Below are 22,070 nucleotides of genomic sequence, written 5' to 3' on the forward strand. Positions count from 1 at the left end.
CCAAATGGGGATGAATCTCAACTGTTAGCATCCAGTAGGATATATTCAAGTGAGTGTATATGGTGTAATAACTTGAAAAGTATGTTTTCTAGCTGTAAGTAAAAGGTGAATTTGTGTCAGATTTTAAGCTGATTCAAGGAATTCTAGTAAAAATATCCTAAGATTGACTTGAAGGCGAAGATGTGATTCCACGTGATCACACACACTTTGTGACCGCTTTTCTGCATCTGAGAAATTTAAAGGCAGTTCCTTTCAGCTGTTTTAATATTGCCTTTGACATAAATGTTACACCTCTAGTTTTGTTTAAACTGTGGCTCACAGTGGTTCTTATTCTGAAAAAAATCAGAACAGTGGCATTTTCCATTTTTTTGCATTTTTTTTAAGGTAAAATCACGCTGATGCTGATCATCCATAACTTAGGGGTTTTTTGTAATGCTATTTAAAGCACCAATTTATATCTGGTACTCTGTGCCACACTGATATTCAAGTAAGTAATTCAGAGAAGCCGTGCAAATTTTTAAATGTGTTTGGAGTTATGTGCTTTTCATGTTGAGAGTGAAAATGTTTAAAAATGGAAGTAGTAATCTTTTCAGAAGCTACACTGATGAATAGTATGTTGAAAACCAGAAACCTTTGGGTTTTTTTTGTAGGCTATAGTGTGGGTATAAACAGTGTAGCGACCTTAATGATAGATTAAAATCTTAAGTGTGATGAGACCTTAAGAAGCCACAATGTAGCAGCTTTTCAGAACAGATGAACTCGGGCTTTTCTTCAGCTCCAATAAAGAGCAATATTCCCAATTTGTTTGCACTGTGGTAGGACAGCCGGGTATTGATGGCTACGTCGAGCGTTTAATTGTGCTTTGTGGATAGAGTGCGGGAAACCAGCCTGTAGTAACTGTTTATAACACTCCCCTGGTAGCACAGTTAGTAGAATTTCCCTTCTCTCTTCCAGGTCACTGAAGTTGTAATGATCTATGACGCAGAGAAACAGAGGCCCCGAGGTAAAGGCTGATCTAGTTTGTCCTTGAAATTTCTTCATACTCTCCTATAGTCAGATGGCAAACTATTTTACACCATCAGAAAAGGTAGACTTTTTTTTCTTTGTTGCCTCAGGAAAAAGAATAATTCACTGGGCAAATATCACTTCAAGTCTAGACTCTTCATCTACAGCTTTAGTTGCTATCTGTGCATTTAAAGTCAGATGTTTCATGTTCATTTATGGTTTTTTTGCTAGTTTTTTAGTTGAATGAAATTTAATTCTCAAGCCGCTCCTGTGGCTTAAGGTTCTATTTGGAGGAAAAAAAAAATCAGCAGACTTTCCTCCTGTTCCACATGAAAGGTATGTTGATGTCTGTAATTGCATGGGGGGGTACTGCAGTTCAGAGTACTTCTGAACATGAGATTAGAACAGAATCCATCCATTATATGCTTTTTGTTTTGGTTAAATGGCTTCACTTAAAATTAAACACTTCTTAAACTACACAAAAGAATTCTGAAATATATATATTTTGATTGGGATGTATAATCCCTGTATGCTAGACTGCTTTTTTTAAGGAAAAAAAAAAAAACCTGGAAGTTTCACTAGACTGTTTAATCAAGTTGGTAACCTTTGGTCAAAATATGAAGCAAGTTTCATGTCATCCACCTTCCATTGCATCTGCCATCTGTTTGACAATTAAGAGGCAATATTTTAAATACGTGAAGCTTAGTTGCACTGACCACCTTGTAGCATGTTCTACATGCTAGAGAATAGTTTGCCATCTGAACTTTCATTTCTCTTCTGACTCATTATTAAGAAATATATTCTTCACTTCATATTTATTAAGCTGTTAAGTCTTAGTTTTATTTTTAATTTAGACATACATCCTTAGTGACATATTTAAGTGTTTCATAGTAAAGTATGGTAATGTTAAGTAAGTTCTTCTTTTTTTTTTTTCTTTTCTCTCTGTGAATTGTTTGACTGTGATTAACGATATCTCTTTAGATTTCTTCTCTCTAGGTGGTAATTTATCACAGAGGTACAGGCCAGTTCCACAGTCAGAGGAGGGACGGGCTTTGTCTTTTATTGGAGTGTAAACGAAGTTTCAATATATTTGTTTTTTTGTTTTCTTGCTTTAGCTACCTTAATCTTCTTTCAACAGTTACCTTTTTTTTTAAGCAGAACATAAATTCATCTATTTAAATGCTCTAGAGCATCTGATTTTAAATAGAGGAGGCAATGGAGACAAAGATACGGGCATCTGAGTATAATTTGTGGCTGAAGTTCTGAAATATTTCAGTAATTATTGTATCATCTATATCTTTGTAATATTTAATCCCAGCCTTGCAGCCTCTGAGCAAAAGGTACTAAAACATCACGCCTTGTCTGGATTAATCCTAGTCTCAATTAATGGCTTCTCTGCTTAAAGCTATACAAAAAAAAAAAGAGGGCTTCAGGTCCACTTCCTAGGTGGTTCTGCGTAAAGCAGAAGTGACAGATGTGCGCTGGTTTGAAAACCTATCTGTCTCCATCCAGCGTGCAGATGCACTGCAGAATACTTTCTCCCTTAATTCATCTGACGTCTTAAACAGTGTTCTTGAATCCTGTTGCTCTGGCTTTCATTTTTGTTCTGTTACATTCTTTTATGTAGTGTGGTAACTGACTGTCATCTCCAAAAATGGCCTTGTTAGTCCCTGGGGGTGTGCTAGGAAAAACTCCTCACAGTTTGTATTCGGTACTCCTGGTCATGTGTCCCAGAACACATTTTCTCTTGCCTTCGCTTTCTGATCTGTATTCTGTTGCATAGAGTGCTACTCAGTCTATACATTTGTCCTTTTAACACGATGCCTAAATGACTATAAATTTATAAAATTTAAAAGGCCAATTCACTGCCATCTTCTATTCGTACCATTCTGAATTTTGCCTTCTTCCATTATCTTTACCATCCTTGCATTTTGAACAGATCCCTCACTGCATGTCATTTTTCTAGTTTGCTAGTAGGAGGAGGGAAAAACTATGCCTGTTACTAATCCCTGTAGCGTTCATCTACCTTCAGTTTCTCACAAGAACACTGGGAACCAGATTCTCGGTTAGTGTCAGAGCTGCAGTGATGCCCTTGAGGAGCCGGCTGTGTTTCTTCAAGTATCCAAGTCGTCTTTGCTTACTCGCAGTCCCTACCTACTTCTGTTAGCTCTCCTGCAAGCAGCGCTTTCATCAAAAGTCTTTTCAGAGTCCCAGCCTCGTTACACCTTAAAAGAAACAGTGGCTTTGTTGCAGTCTCTGCTTCTCATGCTTTCTATTCTTGGCTCAACCAAAAACTGTGAAGTAATTTACAGGGTCTTGCTGTGTTTGTTCTCTTCTTCCCCTTGGCTTCAAACCAGCGTCATTGCTCTGTTCGGCAATCCACTTGGATTCCTGCTAAATGCAATTAGCTTCTCTAGTCTTCAATAAAGTCCTGTCCTTCAAAAAATAAAGTTACTGGATGATAGGCTTCTTCACTTTTACTGTATTTAAAATTTCATGTTGTTGGAATTTTGCCGTGTATTATACTCCGATTCTTCACTGTTCCTTATCTTGTGGTGTTTGACTGTTTTAAATCTTTTTTTTTTCTTTCTTTTCTTTACTGGCTTCCTCAATGACCTCTTATTCTCCTTCCTTCTCCCTCTCCAAGCCCCATCCCATACCACAATCTATTCCCGTCCTTCAGTCTTCTTGGAATCAAGTTAAACAAGCAATCTTCATATGTAGATGGTATCCATCGTTTTTCTTTCCCATGTCTTTTTAGATAAAGGCTGTAATACTAAATGTGTGATTTAAATACAAATTCTTTTCTTTTGGCTCTAATACTTAGATTTCTAGTTAACCTCAGACAAATATATTGTGATGAAATGCTGCTCTCTGTTTTGAGGCTGCTTTCATCACAGGTCAACAAAACTTCGTTTATACTGCCAGTCTCTTGTGTGTGGGAAATGCTAAGTTTTTTCCTTTTTATTTTAAGTTTATTTTAGTGATGTCTTTTGCTCTTGTTGCTGACAGCAGAATTTGACCTGCTGGTATCTATTTTGGCCTGTATCTTTGTGTATTTTTTTTATATATAAACTTTCTCTACAATAGGCCTCTTTGGGCTTACCCAACCCAGTTGGATAAGCTTAGAGAGACACTAACTGTTATAGATACTGTATTTCTGTTTAACGCTTTAGAGCAATATATGGCTGCTGTCAGCACTAGCTGCAAAGCAAAATGCAAACCAAGGGGGAAATCTTGGGTTTCAGAAAAGCAGAAATGCATCCATGTTCCATATGCTTTTGATGCCGCACCTCGTTTTTCTTTCTAATTTTTATTGCTCTACCCTTAGCTAATCTAAAGAATGGCACAATTTATGTACTGCATGTGTTCTTACCTTTCCTGGGATTCGGTTGTTACACCAGCAATGAGTGGTTGATGGCATGAACCAGCCTCCGTGTTCTGTGAAATTAACCACTATTTTGCCACTCTCTCGGCAGTATCAGCAGCTACAACCTAAGTGCAGTGGTTCTCAAAGTGTGACCTCAAAAAGCGACTTAGTCCCGGGGCTTTGCCTCTCTTCCAGCGTCTTCTATAGGCATCAGACACTCCCCCGCAACCTTCTAAAAAGCTGCTGGATTCAGCTGAGCTGCCACCATCGAGGGCTATGGTCAGATGAAAGGGAATGAGCTACCCTTGGGGATCTGGAGCAGTCAGCAATGTCTTGGGCAAAAAGAGGGACTGAAGAAGTGTTGCATAGATTTGCAAGAGAAAAGCAGCAGGAAATATAAGAAATAAAATAGATTAAGGGACGTGATGGCAAGTATCGCATTCTATATAAGCAACACTTCTTTAGCTGGCAGGGGTTGCTGTGTTTGGAAGGAGTAATGTCTGTTATGTGCTTTTTCTAAGGTGTGGAAAACTTGAGAACCTCTGATCTAGGTTGTTAGTTTCTGAAGCTTCTCATTCATCCATGGAGTGGTAAAATTTTTCATGCTTTAACAGCTACATTTCAAAGACAACTTTCTTATTTTCCACAGAAAATATTCCCTAATTGGAAGAGCGGGATAAGGGATGGGAGGAAGTTGCTTTGCAGCTTTGGGGAGCAGGGACATAATAGGTTTTCCTTGGGAACCTAGTCTGAATCAAAGATAGGCGCAGCAAAATTGCTTGACTTTAATCTGCTGTCCCACAAGTATTTTGTTTTTAATCGTGTGGCACAGTGTATTTATGACTATATTAGCACTTTTTTTCCATTTCCTGGTAGGTGGGTTAGGAATAAATCAAATTAAAAGATCGTTAACAAGCTCAGTTTGTAAGTTGCATGTGTGAAACCAAGATGAGGCATTCTTTGCCCAATTTCAGGAAGTATCCATTGCAATTTTCTCAGATTGACTTTTTTTGAAAATTTAACACAAGTCTCGGTTATCTGAAACCCCTGCTTGAACCCTTGGTCCGCCCCTAATACTGTTCATCATCCTGTTTTGTGTCACAACACCCTGCTACCTTGATTCACTCTTCGTCGTTGGCTAGGTTTTGGATTTATTACTTTCGAGGACGAACAATCAGTGGACCAGGCTGTCAACATGCATTTTCACGACATCATGGGCAAAAAAGTGTGTAGTTGTAGTTTTATTTTACCTTAAGAAAGAACCAAGTCTTGGGCAACTAGCAGTTTCACTGGTGAATAGAAATGATTGATTCAGTTAGGCGGGAGAGCATCTATGTCCAAATTCGAGGCTTTATCCATGAAGGTGGGGAAAGTCTTCTGAGTTTGCTTAAACGGGCGAGAAAGGCAGTTAGCTTGTGGCTCAGCTCGTAGGAGAGACAGATCTTGAAAGCCTGAGAACTTAGGCTGTGGGCTGTTTTGTTTTGGGTAAGGCCTTGTGCTGACAGACCTGGGGGGCTGCTCTGCTGAGCGTAGCTTACGTTACACTGAATTGATGATGACGACCTTTGTTTTGAGCACTGCTTAGGCGCGAGGATAGAAGTTAGTTGTTTCCAGCTGTCTGAAAATCGGAATCCCAATGAAATCTGAGTTGTTCAAGGCTTGGTTTAAGATACCACTCCTTCAGATGTGTACTTGATACTCAAATTTTGAGGTGGTGTGAGACAATCTACTTTACATAATCTTAAACTTAAAAAGAAAAAGAAAAAACATCGTGAAGGATTGGTTTTTTAAAAAATTGGGTCACTTACTGTGAAACTTTGATACAAACCCACGTACTCTATATAGTATTTAACCACAATGCAGTTAAGTGACCTCTGGTTGTTTCATCTTCATACTGTGTTGTCAGCAAATGGGTGTTTGATAGGGAGGAATTTTTTTATAGGCTTGCTTTGATGTTACTCGGCAAGGAACATGCTTGTACCTGTGGAAAAAAACCTAAAAGCAAATTGTTGCAGGACACCCAAGTTTTATACAGAGAAAATAATAACTTCTTAAAGCAAAATTAACCACAGGAAATTCTGGTAAATTTAAAGTCCTTGCAGCTTTACAGTATATCCACAATTTTTAAAGTAAGCGTTAAAACTGCTAACCTTAGAGTGAAAAGGTTTCAAGGAAACACGAGAACGCTGTCACTTTCCTTAAATTATTGCATTGTATAATTTTGCATTGTCTTTTAAAGTCTTTCTATGTGCTGATACTTCATAAGCATTTATTTAGCTAGCAGAGGATGTATTCTTGCATATCAGTGGAATTTTGGTTAATTGTGCAGTATATAATGCTTTTTATTCCTATGAACTTATTTTGGGGCTGAGGGGTGGGCTGACTTCCTAATAATGGAAATGAAGCAAATGAAGAAATGTGCTTGTGTAATCAAGAACGTTAGTGTATGTTCTTGATTACTAGTATTTTCCTCTTGTGAGCAGTTGAGCATTCCCATTCGTGAGCAGATGCACTGACAGCAGTAAATTTACCTTGGTATGTGTATGAATTGTCTATACCCTATGTATGTCCTCTGATCTTTCCTTGGAATTGCCTTAAACTTACATGAACCACTTAAATGAGAGGTCATATCACAAAGCAGCGTGCTGGATATAAACAGGAACAACGGATAGCACATCTGCCGAAATGGTTCTGGGGAAGCATGGAGAACCCTGTGTGAGCCTTCGAAATGTCACCTCTTACGCTGCCAGTTTTCAGAATACGTCAGTGCTAATTCAGAGTTCTCCGTTGTTTCCTAAAGCATCTCAGTACCAAAATGAAATAATCTATTTTTGCTTCTTTTTTTTCCTTTCAATGACATAAAAAGCAGAAACATGCAGTGTTTTTTTTTTTTCAGCTAGGAGCAACGGAGATGCCTCATTTCTTGGTGTAAACTGGGCTTTAGGCAGGTGTAGAATTTTAACCTCGGCTCTAAGAATATTGCACGGGGATTTTTCAGTCCTCAGTTTGGCAGTTCACCGCTTCCAACTGTGCACTGAAAAATTAATGGAATTCTTCCACATAGATTAATGAACTCCAGATACTGCGCTCTCTTCATTGACTAATAATGCCTACTTTAAAAATGGTATCTCTTTCTTTTTGGTAATTAAAAAGGTATTGCTGAAATGAATCCATATGTTGTTGAAAGGAAAAAAATTAAAATTGCAAGAAGGACTCTGCTTTTGTAAGCAATAACTGAATTCCCTCAAGGCAAATGTGTTAAGACTCATTAATTTGAGTCCTTTGAAAAATTCCCTTGGTTCCTCTCTGGAAGGGCCTTCAGCTGACAGAGATTTGGTTACTGTCATGTCTCGTGTCCTTGGGGCATCTGCAGTGGGGTGGGGGCGGGGGGCTTTGTCCTTGCCTTGTGCCTGTTTCCTGTTTGTTCTCTGACATGAATGGTTTTTAAGACATGGCAGGAAGAATTCTGAATACTTTATTTTCCATACTACTCAGGCCCATTGATGATTGAGATTTATTTTCTTTGTACTCTGGCACCCATTAAAATTAATCATAAAATAAAAAAGACTTTAATTCAGCATGCATGAGTGCTGAGAGTGTTTCATTAAGTCAGAAACTGGATTTTTTTGAGAGGTTTATATTGAATGTGCAGCTTATTTTAAGTAGGTCAAATGCACTTATTCGATGGCTTGGAACACTAGGACATTCTATCTTTGAATAAAATAAGTTAAGCACTGTGGCTTACTAATTTTAAAAACAGGAGGGCTTTTGTCACTGACTTAACACAGTATGAAGATTTGCTTCTTATTGACTCAACTGTCCATTTTTATTACTTGCATGTTTGTTTACTTTTTTGTTAGATGTAATGTAAGATTCTCTTATCACATCCATTCCCTCTGACATTGTTTGAGTTAATTGAGATTCTTTAAGCGTTAGCCTGGGGAAGGTAAGTCTTTATCTTCCATTAGACATTTAAATAAAATCTAAGTTTAAAAACAAACAAACAAAAAACCAAACAAACAAATGTGTGTTTCTCAGGTATGAGCAGAGCTGAAATTGTAGTTAGATGGGGTGGGTTTAAACTGTAACTTTCAAATGAACCCCAAACGTGTTTGAATGGTTAAAGCATTAGTACCCTTTTTCAGAGCGTACTCTTTACTCAAAGTCCTTTTTTTACTGAAAATGTCATCTTTGTAACCCCTGCCTTAAATGTTAAATTACTACATAAATAATTTAAAAGATTATGCTTTTTTTTAAGTGAAGAGCCGTTGTAAGAGGGTACTGCTGTTTTAAGATTAAAGCCAATGAATACTGTACTATGATGAAACATAAGTGATTTGTAGGATGTGTTTTACTTGAAATACCTCAATAGTAGGACTTGTAATGTCTTACCGTCATATATATTGTACCTGAGAAACATTTTAAATTACTGGCCTTAAGTTTAATAATTAAGTATTTAGACATAAGTCATAAGATGCTAAGTGTAGTCTTAAGTGTAATTAAGGGTGTGTGTGAAGGGAAGGGGGGTATATTAACCTGCACCATCTCTCCTAAATGGTGACTCTGTTTGTTTAGGTGGAGGTGAAACGCGCAGAACCTCGCGATAGCAAAAGCCAAACCCCAGGGCCACCCGGTGCCAGTCAGTGGGGAAGCAGGATCATGCCAAGTGCTGCCAACGGCTGGGCGGGTCAGCCCCCTCCGACCTGGCAACAAGGATATGGCCCTCAAGGTACTGCTCTGGTCTCTCAGAGTCACTGTCACAAGAGAGGCTTGCCTTTACAGCTTACTGGTGATTTGGTCCTCCTGGCAAATGACAGTATTCCCAGGTTTATCAACGCTGTGGCTGCGCTGGATTGTTGATAGCAGAACTGAAATTCCGCACATCAGTCCTTCCCCAGTCTGCTGAGATTGTTCCTTCGCTTCTTTTCCCAAAAAATGTTGTTCCATGGGGCAGAAGTCAGTGAGTTGTGCCGAGTCTAGCATGTGTCCCAGGCGCTGCTGCACCTCTTCTGTTTGGTTCTGCCTCTCCCCAGATAGAATCGGCATGGTTTTCGGTAATGCAGAGGAGGCGTTGAGACAGCTCAACGGCTCAAGTTGTGACTCCAGCTGTGGGATTGTGGCCTGCGTGAGACCCTAATGAAAAATCTTGTTGAAATATGGGTTTTCAAGGATGAGGCAGTTTCAGAGGAAGTTACAAGTAAAATTTGAAAGGGATGAGAGAAAAACAGATGGTCCTGTCTTTGGATTTTATTGCTTAATGTACCCTGGAAAAAATAACAAGCAGCTATGGGGCTAGCAGTGGTGCAGGGGAGCACTTACTGCATATAATTTTCTTGATTTAGCTTGAACCCTTCCGGGCTGAAAGGAGCGGCCATGTGTTTTGGGTTTGATGGCTATAACCCCCACAAGATTTTGAAGACAGGATAAATATGCTGAGTTCATCCAAAGACAGTTTTGATAACTTAGGGAGAAATATGGTGGTATAATTGAGTTGCGTTTGACAGAACAGAACTTGCTTGCTCTGATATATGAGAAATTTTCACCTGGGGGGCTAAAGGGAGTGTCACTGCTTCAGCTATTGCTACAATAGATGATACCTCAGTGGCGGGATTGCTTGTTTCCCCGTGGTGCTTATTAACTTGAAAGCTGCAGCTGAGGCTTTGACATTCTGCACAGATGTGCTAATCTGCAACTGCGCAAATTGAGAAACTAGATTATTTTCAATGTGGTTATTTGTAGAGAAAATGATATCTGATCTACTGGAAAGATCAATGTAAAACATAAATGCATTTATCTTTCAATCTTAATGCTGCAACGAATGCAGAAGATGATGTTTTTATGGTTCAAAAACTTCAAAAATAACTAGGATAAACCTGGTAGTATATTAAAAATGCTTTGGATGTGTAGTCTGCTGTGATTCTCAGTATTTTTGTTCTTTGTACGAGTAGAGTTTCTTGTACTTGGTATGCTCGCAGTTCTTAAACGCTCCATCTGATTTGAGTTTGGGGACTGCTGTCTCTTCTGTGCGTTATTTGCTGAATGATTCAGAGTCTCTTCAGAATTGCATATTCAGAAATAGTCCAAGACAATTTCTTGGACCATAAAAATAGATCTGTAAGGGGCACTGGGAGGATACCCAGTCTATTCCAGAGCCCAGAGCAAGATCAACTTTCTTTTAAATCATTGTTTCATGGTATAGCGCTTCAATGCATGTATAAGTCACTTTTTTTGTTCTGTTTTAGGGATGTGGGTGCCAGCTGGACAGGCAATTGGTAAGTACGTTATATGGGACCAATTTGAAAAGAAAAATTCTACTGAGCGAGGCTGCAGTTTCTTTAAGAATTGACAGTGATTTGTGAATTTCTGTAGTATTTAACCTACATTTAAAAGCTTGATTGAATTTGTCCTGAAAGAACGAAGGAGAAGATAGTGTATTCTTTAACAAATCAGTAATGGGAGCTGACATACATCCTGCTGTTGCCAACCACACTAATTTGTTATCAAGAAATTACGTTCTAAACTGCAATTATTTACAGTAGGGATACTTGGAGGACCAATATTTCCCAAAGTAAGAATTCAGAGAAGGCTGAGGTTGCGTCTGAAATCTATCAAACAGCTTTACCCCACCTAGAGGATGCTGACTTCAGCAGCAACTTTTCATTATTAAGCCACTTTAGCTCTTTGTTTCTCTTAATTTTCTAGGTGGATATGGACCACCTCCTCCAGGAAGAGGAGCTCCTCCACCACCACCACCATTTACCTCATACATAGTCTCTACACCTCCTGGAGGATTCCCACCTCCACAAGGATTTCCACAGGGCTATGGCACCCCTCCACCATTTAGTAAGTGACCTACAAGAGTTTGAGTCCATCACCAAATTCGGTTTTCAGCTTTTGCTCATCTTTCTCTGGACTTGGATTTTTTTTCCCCCCTACGTTTTTCCCCCATCTATCATTAGATGTTTTGCCTAGATTGTATATTCTGAGCTACAATTAACTAAGTAAGTATTTTTGTCGGTGAGTTGGGTTACTTTTTTCTTGGGTGCAGTGATCATTTATGTTCTCTAGTTTAAATCTGTGCTGCTAAACAAATTTAGATTTATTGTGTACCCCTATTAAAGCATCTGAGAGAAAAGGTAGAGATTACTGCATGGTGACCTGGGCTAGACACAGGCTGGGATTTTCGGAGAAGCTTAAGGAATTAAGGTTGCAACTGGCATTGGAAATGTCAGTAGGATTTTAGCACCTACCCTCTCAGGCCACCTCTTGAAAAGTCTAGTCACAAACCTGATTTAAAAAAGAAGATGGAAAATAGCACCCAGTTATCTAGAGTTGCTTGTTCTGCTACCAAGAAAACCATTTGTTCGGGATATCTTTTTTTCCTCCTAAGGTCTTGAATGATACGGCTTCCTCCTCACGCCTCTGGTGCGCATGTGAGTGCACAGAGTTTGGTCCCTAGTTCTACTTTATCACTTTCTCTTTGCTGGTTGCTGATGTGGCTGCAGTCTTCCTTTGGGGTGAGATTTTTCATGTTAGAAAGTACGTTGTTGGGGTCTTCTAGCCACAGTGGTTGCCAGAGTGTAGGAGTGAATTACTGTATGGCCAGCTGTAGGTAACAAACACTTTGTTTTTAAACAATAGACTTAAAAGTATTTTAAAAAGACTTGTATCATACTCTGAAGCCAAGCAAGAAGCCAGGGTGGTGTTTACCTGTGTCTTTTCACATGTATTGTACTTTCCTCGTGTTTCAGGTTTTGGTTATGGTGCTCCACCTCCTCCACCTGACCAGTTTGCCCCACCTGGAGTACCCCCTCCACCTGCCACTCCAGGGGCAACACCACTAGCTTTTCCACCACCACCACCACCATCTCAGGCAACTCAGGACATGAGCAAACCCCCAACTGCTCAGCCAGAATTCCCTTATAGTCAGTTTGGTAAGTAACTGCATATAAAATAAACTCAGCTTGATCTTTCTCCCCTTCCTGCTTTTCTTTTATACTTGGGTAGAAAGTCAGTGTTCAGAAACAGTTTGCTAACACTGAAGGCACTTCTCTCCAGGATGGGAATGCCAGCCACCAGCTCTCAAGCGATCCTTAAATCATGCAGTATTCTAGCCAGAGGGTATTTTCTTCATCAACTCTAAAACATTGCTTATACGCTGTGGAATAGTCTTCAGAGACGTGTGCACTGCTAGGATAAGTTACTGATTTGCACTCGCCCTGAAATCTGTAGTTAAAACTTTCTCCAAGAGCTTCACGGAGCTTGCAGTCAACTTTTTTGTGTAACTGACCTTGATCAGATTGGAGAATAGACTTCAAGAGTAAGGGTAGCATCGAGAGGCAAGCAGTACAGGGTATAAGAATCCAAGCTGCGTGGATTTTTCCTCCCTTCCCCCCATTCCTTTCCTGTCTATCTCAAGTTATAGTTCTGTCAGAAGTGTGTAAAGCTTAATTGTGCTGTATAGATAACTGTTTCAGATAGAAGACATTGATGTAACAAGTTTTAAGCCAGGCAGACAGTACTACAAAAAAAAAAAATTGCTAGACAAGTGCTTGTGCTCCTGAGTAAAATTTCTGCTCCTCCCTGTGGAAGTTGAGAGGGAGCTCTCATCTTGCTCTTCCACTCAGCCCTGTTTTTGGGCAGTGTTGTCCACAGAGCTGTTTGTGGCATACTGTTTTTTTTGTTTGGGTTTTTTTTTGAAGGGATTGTAATTGGTCATTTTTTACTTCTGAAGTGAACTTTTTGCATGCAGTAAGCCCATGGATTAAGACTGTTCCCCACGTGAACAAGTTCTCCATGTGTGTTACTGCCTGCCTGCTTCATTTAAAGTGCCTGCAGAAACTGTTATGAAATGAGCACTTTGTAAAGTTACTTTAAATAGATACTATTCGAAGTTCCAAAAATGTAAAACAGACTCTGAAGGAAGGCTAGCCTTTCAGATGTGTTTATAAAGCAAGCATATGTTCTGATGTTGAAGAATTTGAAATGTTTTTCAATTTGTTTGTTATAAACATAGTTGCTTTCATAGATAGCTTTGCCCTTGTGACTCAAGAGGAAGTTTTTCTTCTCTTGCCAGAACTTGTCTCTTTGCAGACTCTTTCTGAAGGGGGGTGGACCCTACTAAATAAAGTATAAATCCGTGCACGATCATTTATGTGCAGTAGGGAGCCAATATTTGGGATGTGTTGGAAGTTAAGGAAGAACCTGTTTTCCAACATTGTGAAAAACTGGGGAGGGGGGGTTCCAGTATTTGGTGTGTGTGGTACCACTTGCCTCTTGTATATTCTAGGAAGCCTCTTTGCCAGTGAAATATTTCAGGTGTTCTGAGTTAGTCTCTGAAGAGTGCTGGGTAGGGAGGGAGGAGGGAGGAAGAGGTGTGTAGTACTGCATTTTGAGGAAGAAGGCTAAGAAGGTTAGTTGTTTAAACCACTGCAGTTAGTCTCTTGCCTCAAGAGTGCTTTTCTAGCCTGAAAGCTGTTACGAGTACAAGTGCTAACAGGGATAGAGGTGTTTAATATGCTACAGTACCACAGAATCATCCACCTGTTCATAAAGCTATGTGTAAAATCTTATAACCTTTTTTTAAAGAGCTTCAGCACTTCATGTGATTGCAAATTAGTTAGCAGCATTGCTGTACAATAGGCAGTCTAGCTGATCTGCATGTATTTACATAAATGCATAGAGCTTATGGGCTTTAAAGAGGCACTGAGTTATCTAATCATTGTGGCATTTTAAGATTTGTCCTGGCTTGACAGCATCTTAAATGCTGCTATGTTTACAGCTAGGATGAATGTAAACACTAGTAAATTAAACACTAACATGGGTGTGTCTCCCTCACCCTGAAAAATTATCTCTGTACAGGGCTCTCTTGGGGTTCGTCACCCTGGTCTCCTCATTTCTTACTAGGGCTGGGTACCTATTCTCAAGACCCTTCAGGCTACGCGCCAATACTTTGTTTACACTCTTATGGTCAGGCTGAGCAGTGAGAAACCTAGGTAGGTGGTGCCTATTTACAACCAATGCTCTTGATATATCTGCCTTTGGGAAATTAACTTGTGTTTCTTGCAGGGTCTCTTTTAAGAGGGTGGGGGGAACAATGCGGCTCAAATGTTTACTTGTGTGAGTAGGGGCAACGCAGTTCTTTATGTTCATTAGCTGGCTGAAGTGAAAACTCGCGACTGAAGTATGAATGACGCTGCTGTTTGCTTCCCCAGCTGCTGCATTGGCGAGGCTTTATCCTGTGTAATCGAACTGAGCTCAGGTCCTTAAGCGAGACAGTAAAACCGTAATGGTCGGCACAGCTCCCTTAGACGGTAGAGGTGCTGGTGCAAGCCGAGAGCTGCAGCAAGAATTAAGAAAGCAGGGGAAGACAATATGTATTTAAATGTCTGGCTGTTCAGGTTTGTGCTGTAGGTTTCCTTTGTGATAAACAAATCGAGAACTGTGGTTTCCACCACTTAATGCTGTAACACTGCAGTGTACAGTGAGAATAACTTGATTTTTTTTTTTCCCCACTCCGAGCCTCACCCCTTGGCAAACAATTAAATTGTATTTTTGGCCCGCTTATCTCTGTCTGAAAAAAAATGACTGGATTAGCATTTTGAGCTAATAGAAGCCTGTGATAGATGTGTTTTAAGGCTCATTAGTGGTAGCAAGTCCTGAGAGACAGGCAGAGCTTGAAATTGAAATACTGAAGACATGCTAAGAGACTTTGTTTTGGATTAAGAGAGTTAAACCTGCTTTAAGCCTGCATGGAGAGAAGCAGAACTGCAGAAACGTATTTAGTAATTAGGATTCTTAATACCATCTTTCATAGCAGAGCTTGCGCTGATGCCACTGTTATGATTAAGAGTCGTATTTAATTACAGGAACTTTTATTAAATTCCTCGATTTCTCAGTGTTCTTAATTTACATCTAGTTGTCTTTCATATTGGCAGCAAGAATTCCAGCAAGTCTTTTGTCTTCACCCTTTCTCCCTATCCCCAGATTCTGCTTGCTCTAGACCTGTTCTGAATCTGGTCTTTGGCGTGGATCCCGTTGCGGAGCGCTGGTCGCAGCCTCGCTGAGCAGGCGGGAGGGCAGTGCGGCAGGAGAGGAGAAGTGTTTAGTTCCTCAGGTTGAGGAAGAGCAAGTTAAACCTTAACTTGCAGCATGCATTAGCGTAAACTTTAGTTGAGACGCAGTACCCGTTCAGGCTTAAAACTAACTGAACTCGGATGCAGTTGGTGGTGTAGGGGACGTGGGAGAAGGGCTTTATAGTTGCTTGCTGACTGCTGCTTATCTTTAGCCGGCTTAGAAGTATTCGCCACCGTCTGCAGTAGCAATAGGGTGTCGGGTTTTGAAGTGGAGCTTTGTTTTTTGGACTTGCAACAAATACACTTCAGCCTGCCCGTGCAGTGAGTTTTCAGGGAGGGATGTTAGTTCTTTCTAAGGGCAGGTTTGGACCAAGGGTTCCATTATAAAGTAATTAATGGGTGCAGTAGCAGCAACCTTCTGGATTCTGCTTTGCCAACTTTGCCCCCTCGTTTCAATTCACGTTTTTTGAATTGAGTATTCCTTGAAAGAGGGGCTGATTAGTTAATTAAAATATATTTTCAGGTAGCAGTACTCTGTTTTTTGAAAGGGAATTTAAGATTGTCTTCTCCAGCGTGTCTTTCCAGCGAAGGAAGTTTTTGACTGTCCAGGGAAGATGGTGAAGCTGACTCTACAAAGCCAGTGTCACATAACTCTGCGCAGTCAGTCTGAGGTGCTGCAGTTTAATAGCTGTGAGATTTCAGGAAAAACTTCCTTGCTCTGTCTTCATCTCTGCTGATCCTGACAGTACTAGTTTTTAGCCAATAAACAACCCAGCCCAAAACAAAACAAGAAACTATTCGGAATGAGCTGACAGCAAACCTACAAGCCACTTCAAGCTTCTGAACAGCCGTGATAGGATAGTTTAACTTCCAGCCTGGGTAGGGTTACCTCAAAAGTGAAAACTACCGTTTCTGCATACCTATTCAGTTCTGCTGTTTGCCTGTTTCTTCTGTATGAGAAGGTAGATAATTGCAAGAACTGAAAGCAGCTGCTTATCTTAACACGTTAGACCGAGGTGTTTGTTCCGGAGGCCGTGCATGGGGGGAGGGAGCGGCGTCAGGTTTTGAATTTGCGCCTCTGCTGTTGTGCCCGTGGATGATAGTGGAAGCTTACTCTGCTGCCTTTTTCCCCTTCTCCCCAGGGTATGGACAAGACTTGAGTGGTTTCGGACAAGGTTTCTCTGATCCCAGCCAGCAACCCCCTCCCTACGGAGGCCCCTCGGTGCAACCATCAAGTGGCCCACCTGCAGGAGGAAGTGGTTTTGGACGAGGACAGAACCATAACGTGCAAGGATTTCACCCCTACAGGCGCTAGCGTGGGCTGGCAATCAGGGAATTCTGTCCACACAGGGATGTCTGGTACCAGCTGAACCCAGGAATCCCAGACTTCTGAACTTGTGACAATCACATACTTGATGGAAGAAAAACCTAACAACATTTTTTTTTGGGGGGTGGGGGAAGATGGCTTCTGAAGGCAAAGCTGTGGGTGTTTGGACTGCAGTTTTTAAAATATTTTCCTTTCTCTAACCCATCAGCACAAATAAAGAAAATGTCACTGGTTCAAACTACAGGGTTTTAAAAATGTCTTCAGCTTTAATTCAAAACTTCAGGTTTCTTTTTTTTGAAATTATTTTTCCTGAGCCTTTGTTTTACCGTATATTGTAAACTTTTATGTTTAAAAGAAAAAAATATATACATTTACAGATTGTGAAATTTTTAAGAGAAATTTTCTACTATGTATGCTGGCTTATTTTTTAATTTAAAACAGGGTTTCCGTTAGCACTGTTGGAAGTGAGGGTAAGCTGCAACCCCCTTACTCCTGACATTAGTGGTGGGGCGGATGGTTCAGAAACTCTGGGAGTTAAAAGAAATCTACTGAGTGTATTTTGCTTTTGTTACCTGACGGTGTAGAACTGGTAACAAGGCAGGTGCAGACCTGTTGACGCACAGAGTCACTTACAAAGCGCAGTGTTAGATCTGTGCTTCAAACGCTTTCAAATCCTCTGTGGATTTCATTAGGGGTTAACGGAGGCCTTGTTAAGATGTAGATTTCCCTCAGGCAAAAGGTTTAGGTGCATTTTGCACTAACCAGTGATTACCCCTGGTTTGAATAAAGAGAAGTACATTTGGATTAGAAACACAAGCCTGTCTCCATTTTTTTTTTTTTTTTTTTTTTGCTTTTGACAAAAGAGTTTCTTGTGAATTTGTGTTTTCATGAGAAATCAATTGGCAGCCTTGAAAACCATGTCTTTACATCAGAATACAGGCTTACGCTGTGCCGCAGTGGACTCGCACTGCTAGCAGTGGCATTAAGTCAGCAACTCTTCGTGCCCTCTTCGTGAGAGAGGGGGCTGTGCCGGTGAAGGCTCGGGGTGGCACTGTCGGATTTGCTTTGTGGAGGCTGACGAGCCATCGCCGCTGTCGCTGGCTCTGACCTGGATTGGATCGGAGGTGGCGAAGGGCTGTTGCGCCGAGCCTCCTCAACCTGTTGGCGTGCCTGTCGGCAGGGCTGCAGGCGGGTCTGCGCGCCTTCCGTCATTCGCGTGTCAGCAGCGAGGGGCTTGGGTTGAAGGCTGCTCTTCGTCTGGCCTCGAGGCTTCGAGGCGCTGTGAAAAACGCTGTCACAGGCTGCAAGGAGCGCGTGTAGATACCTCGTGGATCTGTGCACCTCCAGGAGAGTGCCCCTCGTCCGTCTCTTTCCCCACTTTCGAAATTCAGAGGGAATTTTCCTGGTGACATCATCTACTAGTGCTTACTCAGCGGTCACGTTCCTAATTTCTGTCCTGATGCAGTAAGCGTGCTCTCGCTACCTCGCATTGATGATCTAGTTACTGCGTACCTCCTTTTTGGGGGGTTTCTCTGTAGCTGCTGAGAGCAGCGTAAAACAGGGATTTACGAACGCTTTACTGTGTAGATCAGTGTCCGCAACTATTTGACCTGGGTCTTCTAGAATATCGCTTCAGTGCTTGTCTCATTTAAACGTGGGGTTAAGCCTAAACGTGGGGTTAAGCCCAGGGGAAGTGAACTGTCCTAACATGATAAACGAGCCCTGTGTAGGGAAATGGGTCGTTGGCTCAAAGGCAACAACGTGCTGCGTGTTGCCCGTCCTTTATACGCGAGTCCGAGGCCAGCCGCTGCGTCAAAACCAAATCTTGCCCGAGGAACCTTCTCGCAGGGGTTGTGCGCTGCTGTGTGCGCATCTGTGCTTGTTAGTCCGCTCTGCTCTCGTTAATGGCTGTTAATAGGGCTTAACTCTTCAGAGGGGATAGCGCACTGCTGCAAGTTTAGAAGACTTTTTGCAGGAGCGGACGTGGCGTTGCTGAGCACGACGTGGAATTTGGGATGTATCCGCTGGAGGTCACTGGGTTGCTCTCGGAAGGACTTTGGTCAGTTCAGAGGGTTTTTGTGGTTGCGTGTTTGGATCGTACCAGTTCCGCTCGCTGTGAATCCTCTTGGCTCTGCTCCTCGCTCGGTTACTTCCACGAGCGCAAAGCGCGCGGTGCTTCCCTGCCGGAGCGGGAGCCGCTCCCGCTGCGTTCTCTTTGCGCAGGTGTAATTCGTGCTCCGCCTGGATTTCCTCGCTGAGGCTTGGTTTGTGATTTATTGCTGTGTGAAATACACCGTGGCAAGTGGTAGGAAGCAAACCCGTGGCACTTCCAACGACATTGCAGCATGGAAGGAGACCTGGAGTCGTTGCTGCTCTGCCGCCTTTCAAGCTCTTCTTGGACAAAAGGTTTTGGAGACCGATTCCTTCTGCGCGGAACCAGCTCTTCCAGGTTAGCGCAGGCCATGGCGTCCACCTGAAACACCTGCCCAGGGACAAACCGAATGGGCCTGTGCCAAGAGCTGAGCTGGCACTTGTCAGCCTGCCCTGGCGCGGGGCGACGTCCTCGGGACGGGACGGAGCAGGCACCTCCTGCGCCAGCCGCGTGCCACCGCGGGGCAGCTCCGCGGTCCCTAACGCCTGTCCTCGCTTCAAACCCGCGGGAAAAGCTGCCCGGCTGGTGTGGGAAGCAGGAAGGCAGCGGAAGATGGAGGTCCATCGCTGAAAGACGACGGCTGGGTGTCCGACAGTGACGCTGGGGTCCCTCTGGTGCGTCCCACCGTGGGGCAGCGGGAAGGAGCAGTTTCACAGTGCCACCCGCCGTAACGCAGGCAGCCCTTCGCCTCCGAAACCCCTCTGGGCGCCTCATCTGCTGGTGCTGGGCCCCCAGCCCCTGCTCTCTGCCCCCCGCTCTGCCCTGGGTGAGCAGGAGCAGGTTTAGGGGGGAAGAGGAGGGTCTGTCCGTCAAAATGACCCTGTCCCCAACCACCGTGTAGCGGTTCTCTGTACCAGCGCCATACCCGCTCCCCCACGTTCCTGCGGGGCGCGGCCCCTTTAAGGGAAGTGAGGGCGGAAGCCCTGCCAGAGGCTGCGGGGGGCGGGGCTTCTCGCCCCTTCCGCCCCGTCGGCGCTCTCGCGAGATCCGCCGCTTCCGGCCCGGGAGCGGCCCTTTCCGAGGAGACCCGGCCAAGATGGTGGGTGCGGGCGGCGGTGCCGGCGGCTCCCATCGGGCTCCATCCTCCGCGGGGGCGGCCGCCCGGGGCCGGGGGCGCCGCTGCCGCCGAGTGCGGCCCGGCCTTTTCCCTGGGGGGCGGAGGGGTGGCCTCCCCTGGGCCCTGCCGGGGCCGTGGCTGCCCCGGCCGGGCTAGGCCTCAGCGCGGCGGGTTCCCCGGGGCTGGTGGGAGGGAGCGGGCGGCGGCGGCAGGACTGTGGGGCGGCTTGGGCGCGCTGGGGACCTCGGTGCCTGCGGCCTTGCCGTGTGCGTGGGGGGGGGTGAACGCGGGCCTGGGGGGCCCTGACGCCCCCTCCCTCCCTGCCTCCCTCCCTGCCTCCCTCCCTGCCTCCCTCCCTGCCTCCCTCCCTGGCGCTGCAGGCGGAGGTGGAGCAGAAGAAGAAACGAACCTTCCGGAAATTCACCTACAGAGGGGTGGACCTGGACCAGCTCCTCGACATGTCCTAGTAAGAGCTGTCAGCGGGGCGGGGGGCCGGGGGCTGCTCCTGGCACCCTTTGCTCGGGCTGCGTTAAAACAACTGCGACAACCGGTTTTTTTGGGTGGTTTCTCGAAGTCCCCGAGTGGGGAAAGCTGCCGGTGCGGGGTCTCCAGGCCGGGTCTCTCCATCCCTTCCAGCGAGCAGCTGATGCAGCTGTACAGCGCCCGGCAGCGCCGGCGCCTCAACCGGGGGCTGCGCCGCAAGCAGCACTCCCTGCTGAAGCGCCTGCGCAAGGCCAAGAAGGAGGCGCCGCCCATGGAGAAGCCGGAGGTGGTGAAAACCCACTTGCGGGACATGATCATCCTCCCCGAGATGGTGGGCAGCATGGTCGGCGTCTACAACGGCAAAACCTTCAACCAGGTGGAGATCAAGGTGAGGAGTCGCGGCAGCAGCCCGAGAGCTCGGTCCTGATCCGCGCTGAGCGTCCCGAATGCGTCTGCGTTGATTTGTTAACGCTTTGGGTAATCCTGCTCCTGCCCCGTGTCCGAGGGGGAGGTCGAGGCTCCTGCTCGGAGCGAAGCTGGCCCTGAGGGACCCCCGAAAGGGTCCGTCCTGAGGACGGGCTGCTCACAGAGGGTCTTGTGGCCTCACGAGGCTTCACTGTGGCTTTGAAATAACGTGGCTGTTGTGAGCGTGCGTGTGCCGGCTGCGCTCGGCCCTGGCTCGCTGCCCGCCGGCGCCGGTTTCCGATGAAACAGATCCGTGAGGTTTCCTGGGAGCGGGATAACCTGCAGCGATGGGGAGCGGGGTGGTGCGACCCGATCCCGCTGGCAGGATTAAATGGCGTTTCCTGCTCGTACCTGGCATTAAATCCAACCTGAAAGCGCACCAAAAAGCCCCCGAGGTTTGCCTGTCCCCTCTCCCGGGAGGCGCAGTGCTGGCCGGGGGCTCTTGGGGGGCAGCGGGAGGGTCGCCACCTCCAACGCGGATCTCTCCTTCCTCTTCCAGCCCGAAATGATCGGTCACTACCTGGGGGAATTCTCCATCACTTACAAGCCGGTGAAGCACGGCCGGCCTGGCATCGGTGCCACCCACTCCTCCAGGTTCATTCCTCTGAAGTAACGAAGCGCTGCGGGGAGCCTTTTCCACGTGTAAATAAAGACGTTTCTCCCAGCTGTCTCCCTCCCTCCTGGCCTTGCGGCGGCCGCGGGCTCCCGTCGGGACGGTGTGGGCTGGGGCACAGGCGAGCGAAACTCTTCAGTCTTAATCGTGATTTGATGTTTTCCTGAAGATTTCCCTTTTTTTTTTTTTTTTTTAGCACTCCTTTTTGGTAAACACACAAACACTTCTCTTCAAGTGGGTTTCTTACGTGAATGAAATTCCCTGTGTTTTGCTGGGAAGTGGTTAATGGCGCTTCCGTCCGTTTAACTTCAGTTGTGGCGTTTCAAGCGCTGCTTGGATCGCCCTGGGAACGCGGGGAAGCGAATTGAGGGCTGGGGGGGTTCCTGCTGCTTCAGAACCAGCCCCTCTCCCGGGGGGAAGCTGCCAAGGACGCTGGGATCCCAAACAATTCCTTTCTCATCTTCAATTCGGGATTCCAAAGGCTTTTGGCAGGACCTGGGCTCAGCGCGGTGGTGGCCAGGGG

General features: G+C 44.5%; 2 protein-coding genes across 16 annotated transcripts in view; both read left to right on the forward strand.

Moving 5' to 3' along the window:
* The window catches only part of DAZAP1 (DAZ associated protein 1), a 26,695-nt gene extending 9,532 nt beyond the window's left edge, over window positions 1–17,163 (forward strand). For 5 of the 15 annotated variants that reach the window (XM_075175542.1, XM_075175541.1, XM_075175539.1 and 2 more), the window contains 7 exons: window positions 955–1,003; window positions 5,518–5,600; window positions 8,951–9,104; window positions 10,618–10,647; window positions 11,078–11,218; window positions 12,127–12,309; window positions 16,593–17,163. In XM_075175542.1, the coding sequence (XP_075031643.1) occupies window positions 955–1,003; window positions 5,518–5,600; window positions 8,951–9,104; window positions 10,618–10,647; window positions 11,078–11,218; window positions 12,127–12,309; window positions 16,593–16,765 (813 nt within the window). In that variant the 3' untranslated portion in view covers window positions 16,766–17,163. Of the gene's footprint in view, window positions 1–25; window positions 50–954; window positions 1,004–5,517; window positions 5,601–8,950; window positions 9,105–10,617; window positions 10,648–11,077; window positions 11,219–12,126; window positions 12,310–14,236; window positions 14,371–14,589; window positions 14,776–16,592 lie in introns of those variants that run through there. The other 10 variants (XM_075175548.1, XM_075175551.1, XM_075175549.1 and 7 more) reach the window with 7 other exon arrangements.
* Window positions 17,164–19,862: 2,699 nt separating this feature from the next.
* Window positions 19,863–21,598, forward strand: RPS15 (ribosomal protein S15). The gene is made up of 4 exons (XM_075175560.1): window positions 19,863–19,968; window positions 20,367–20,452; window positions 20,623–20,857; window positions 21,434–21,598. The coding sequence occupies exons 1-4, from the start codon at window positions 19,966–19,968 to the stop codon at window positions 21,545–21,547; spliced, it is 438 nt and encodes a 145-aa protein (XP_075031661.1). The 5' UTR covers window positions 19,863–19,965; the 3' UTR covers window positions 21,548–21,598.
* Window positions 21,599–22,070: the final 472 nt, after the last annotated feature.

Source organism: Calonectris borealis, chromosome 28, assembly GCF_964195595.1.
Source record: "Calonectris borealis chromosome 28, bCalBor7.hap1.2, whole genome shotgun sequence".
NCBI lineage: Eukaryota > Metazoa > Chordata > Aves > Procellariiformes > Procellariidae > Calonectris > Calonectris borealis.

Excerpts from the sequence above, each read along its gene's own strand:
- RPS15 (XM_075175560.1), top strand. Across the intron at positions 20,453-20,622 it reads CAGCTCCTCGACATGTCCTA|CGAGCAGCTGATGCAGCTGT; the intron begins GTAAGAGCTGTC and ends CATCCCTTCCAG. Across the intron at positions 20,858-21,433 it reads TCAACCAGGTGGAGATCAAG|CCCGAAATGATCGGTCACTA; the intron begins GTGAGGAGTCGC and ends TTCCTCTTCCAG.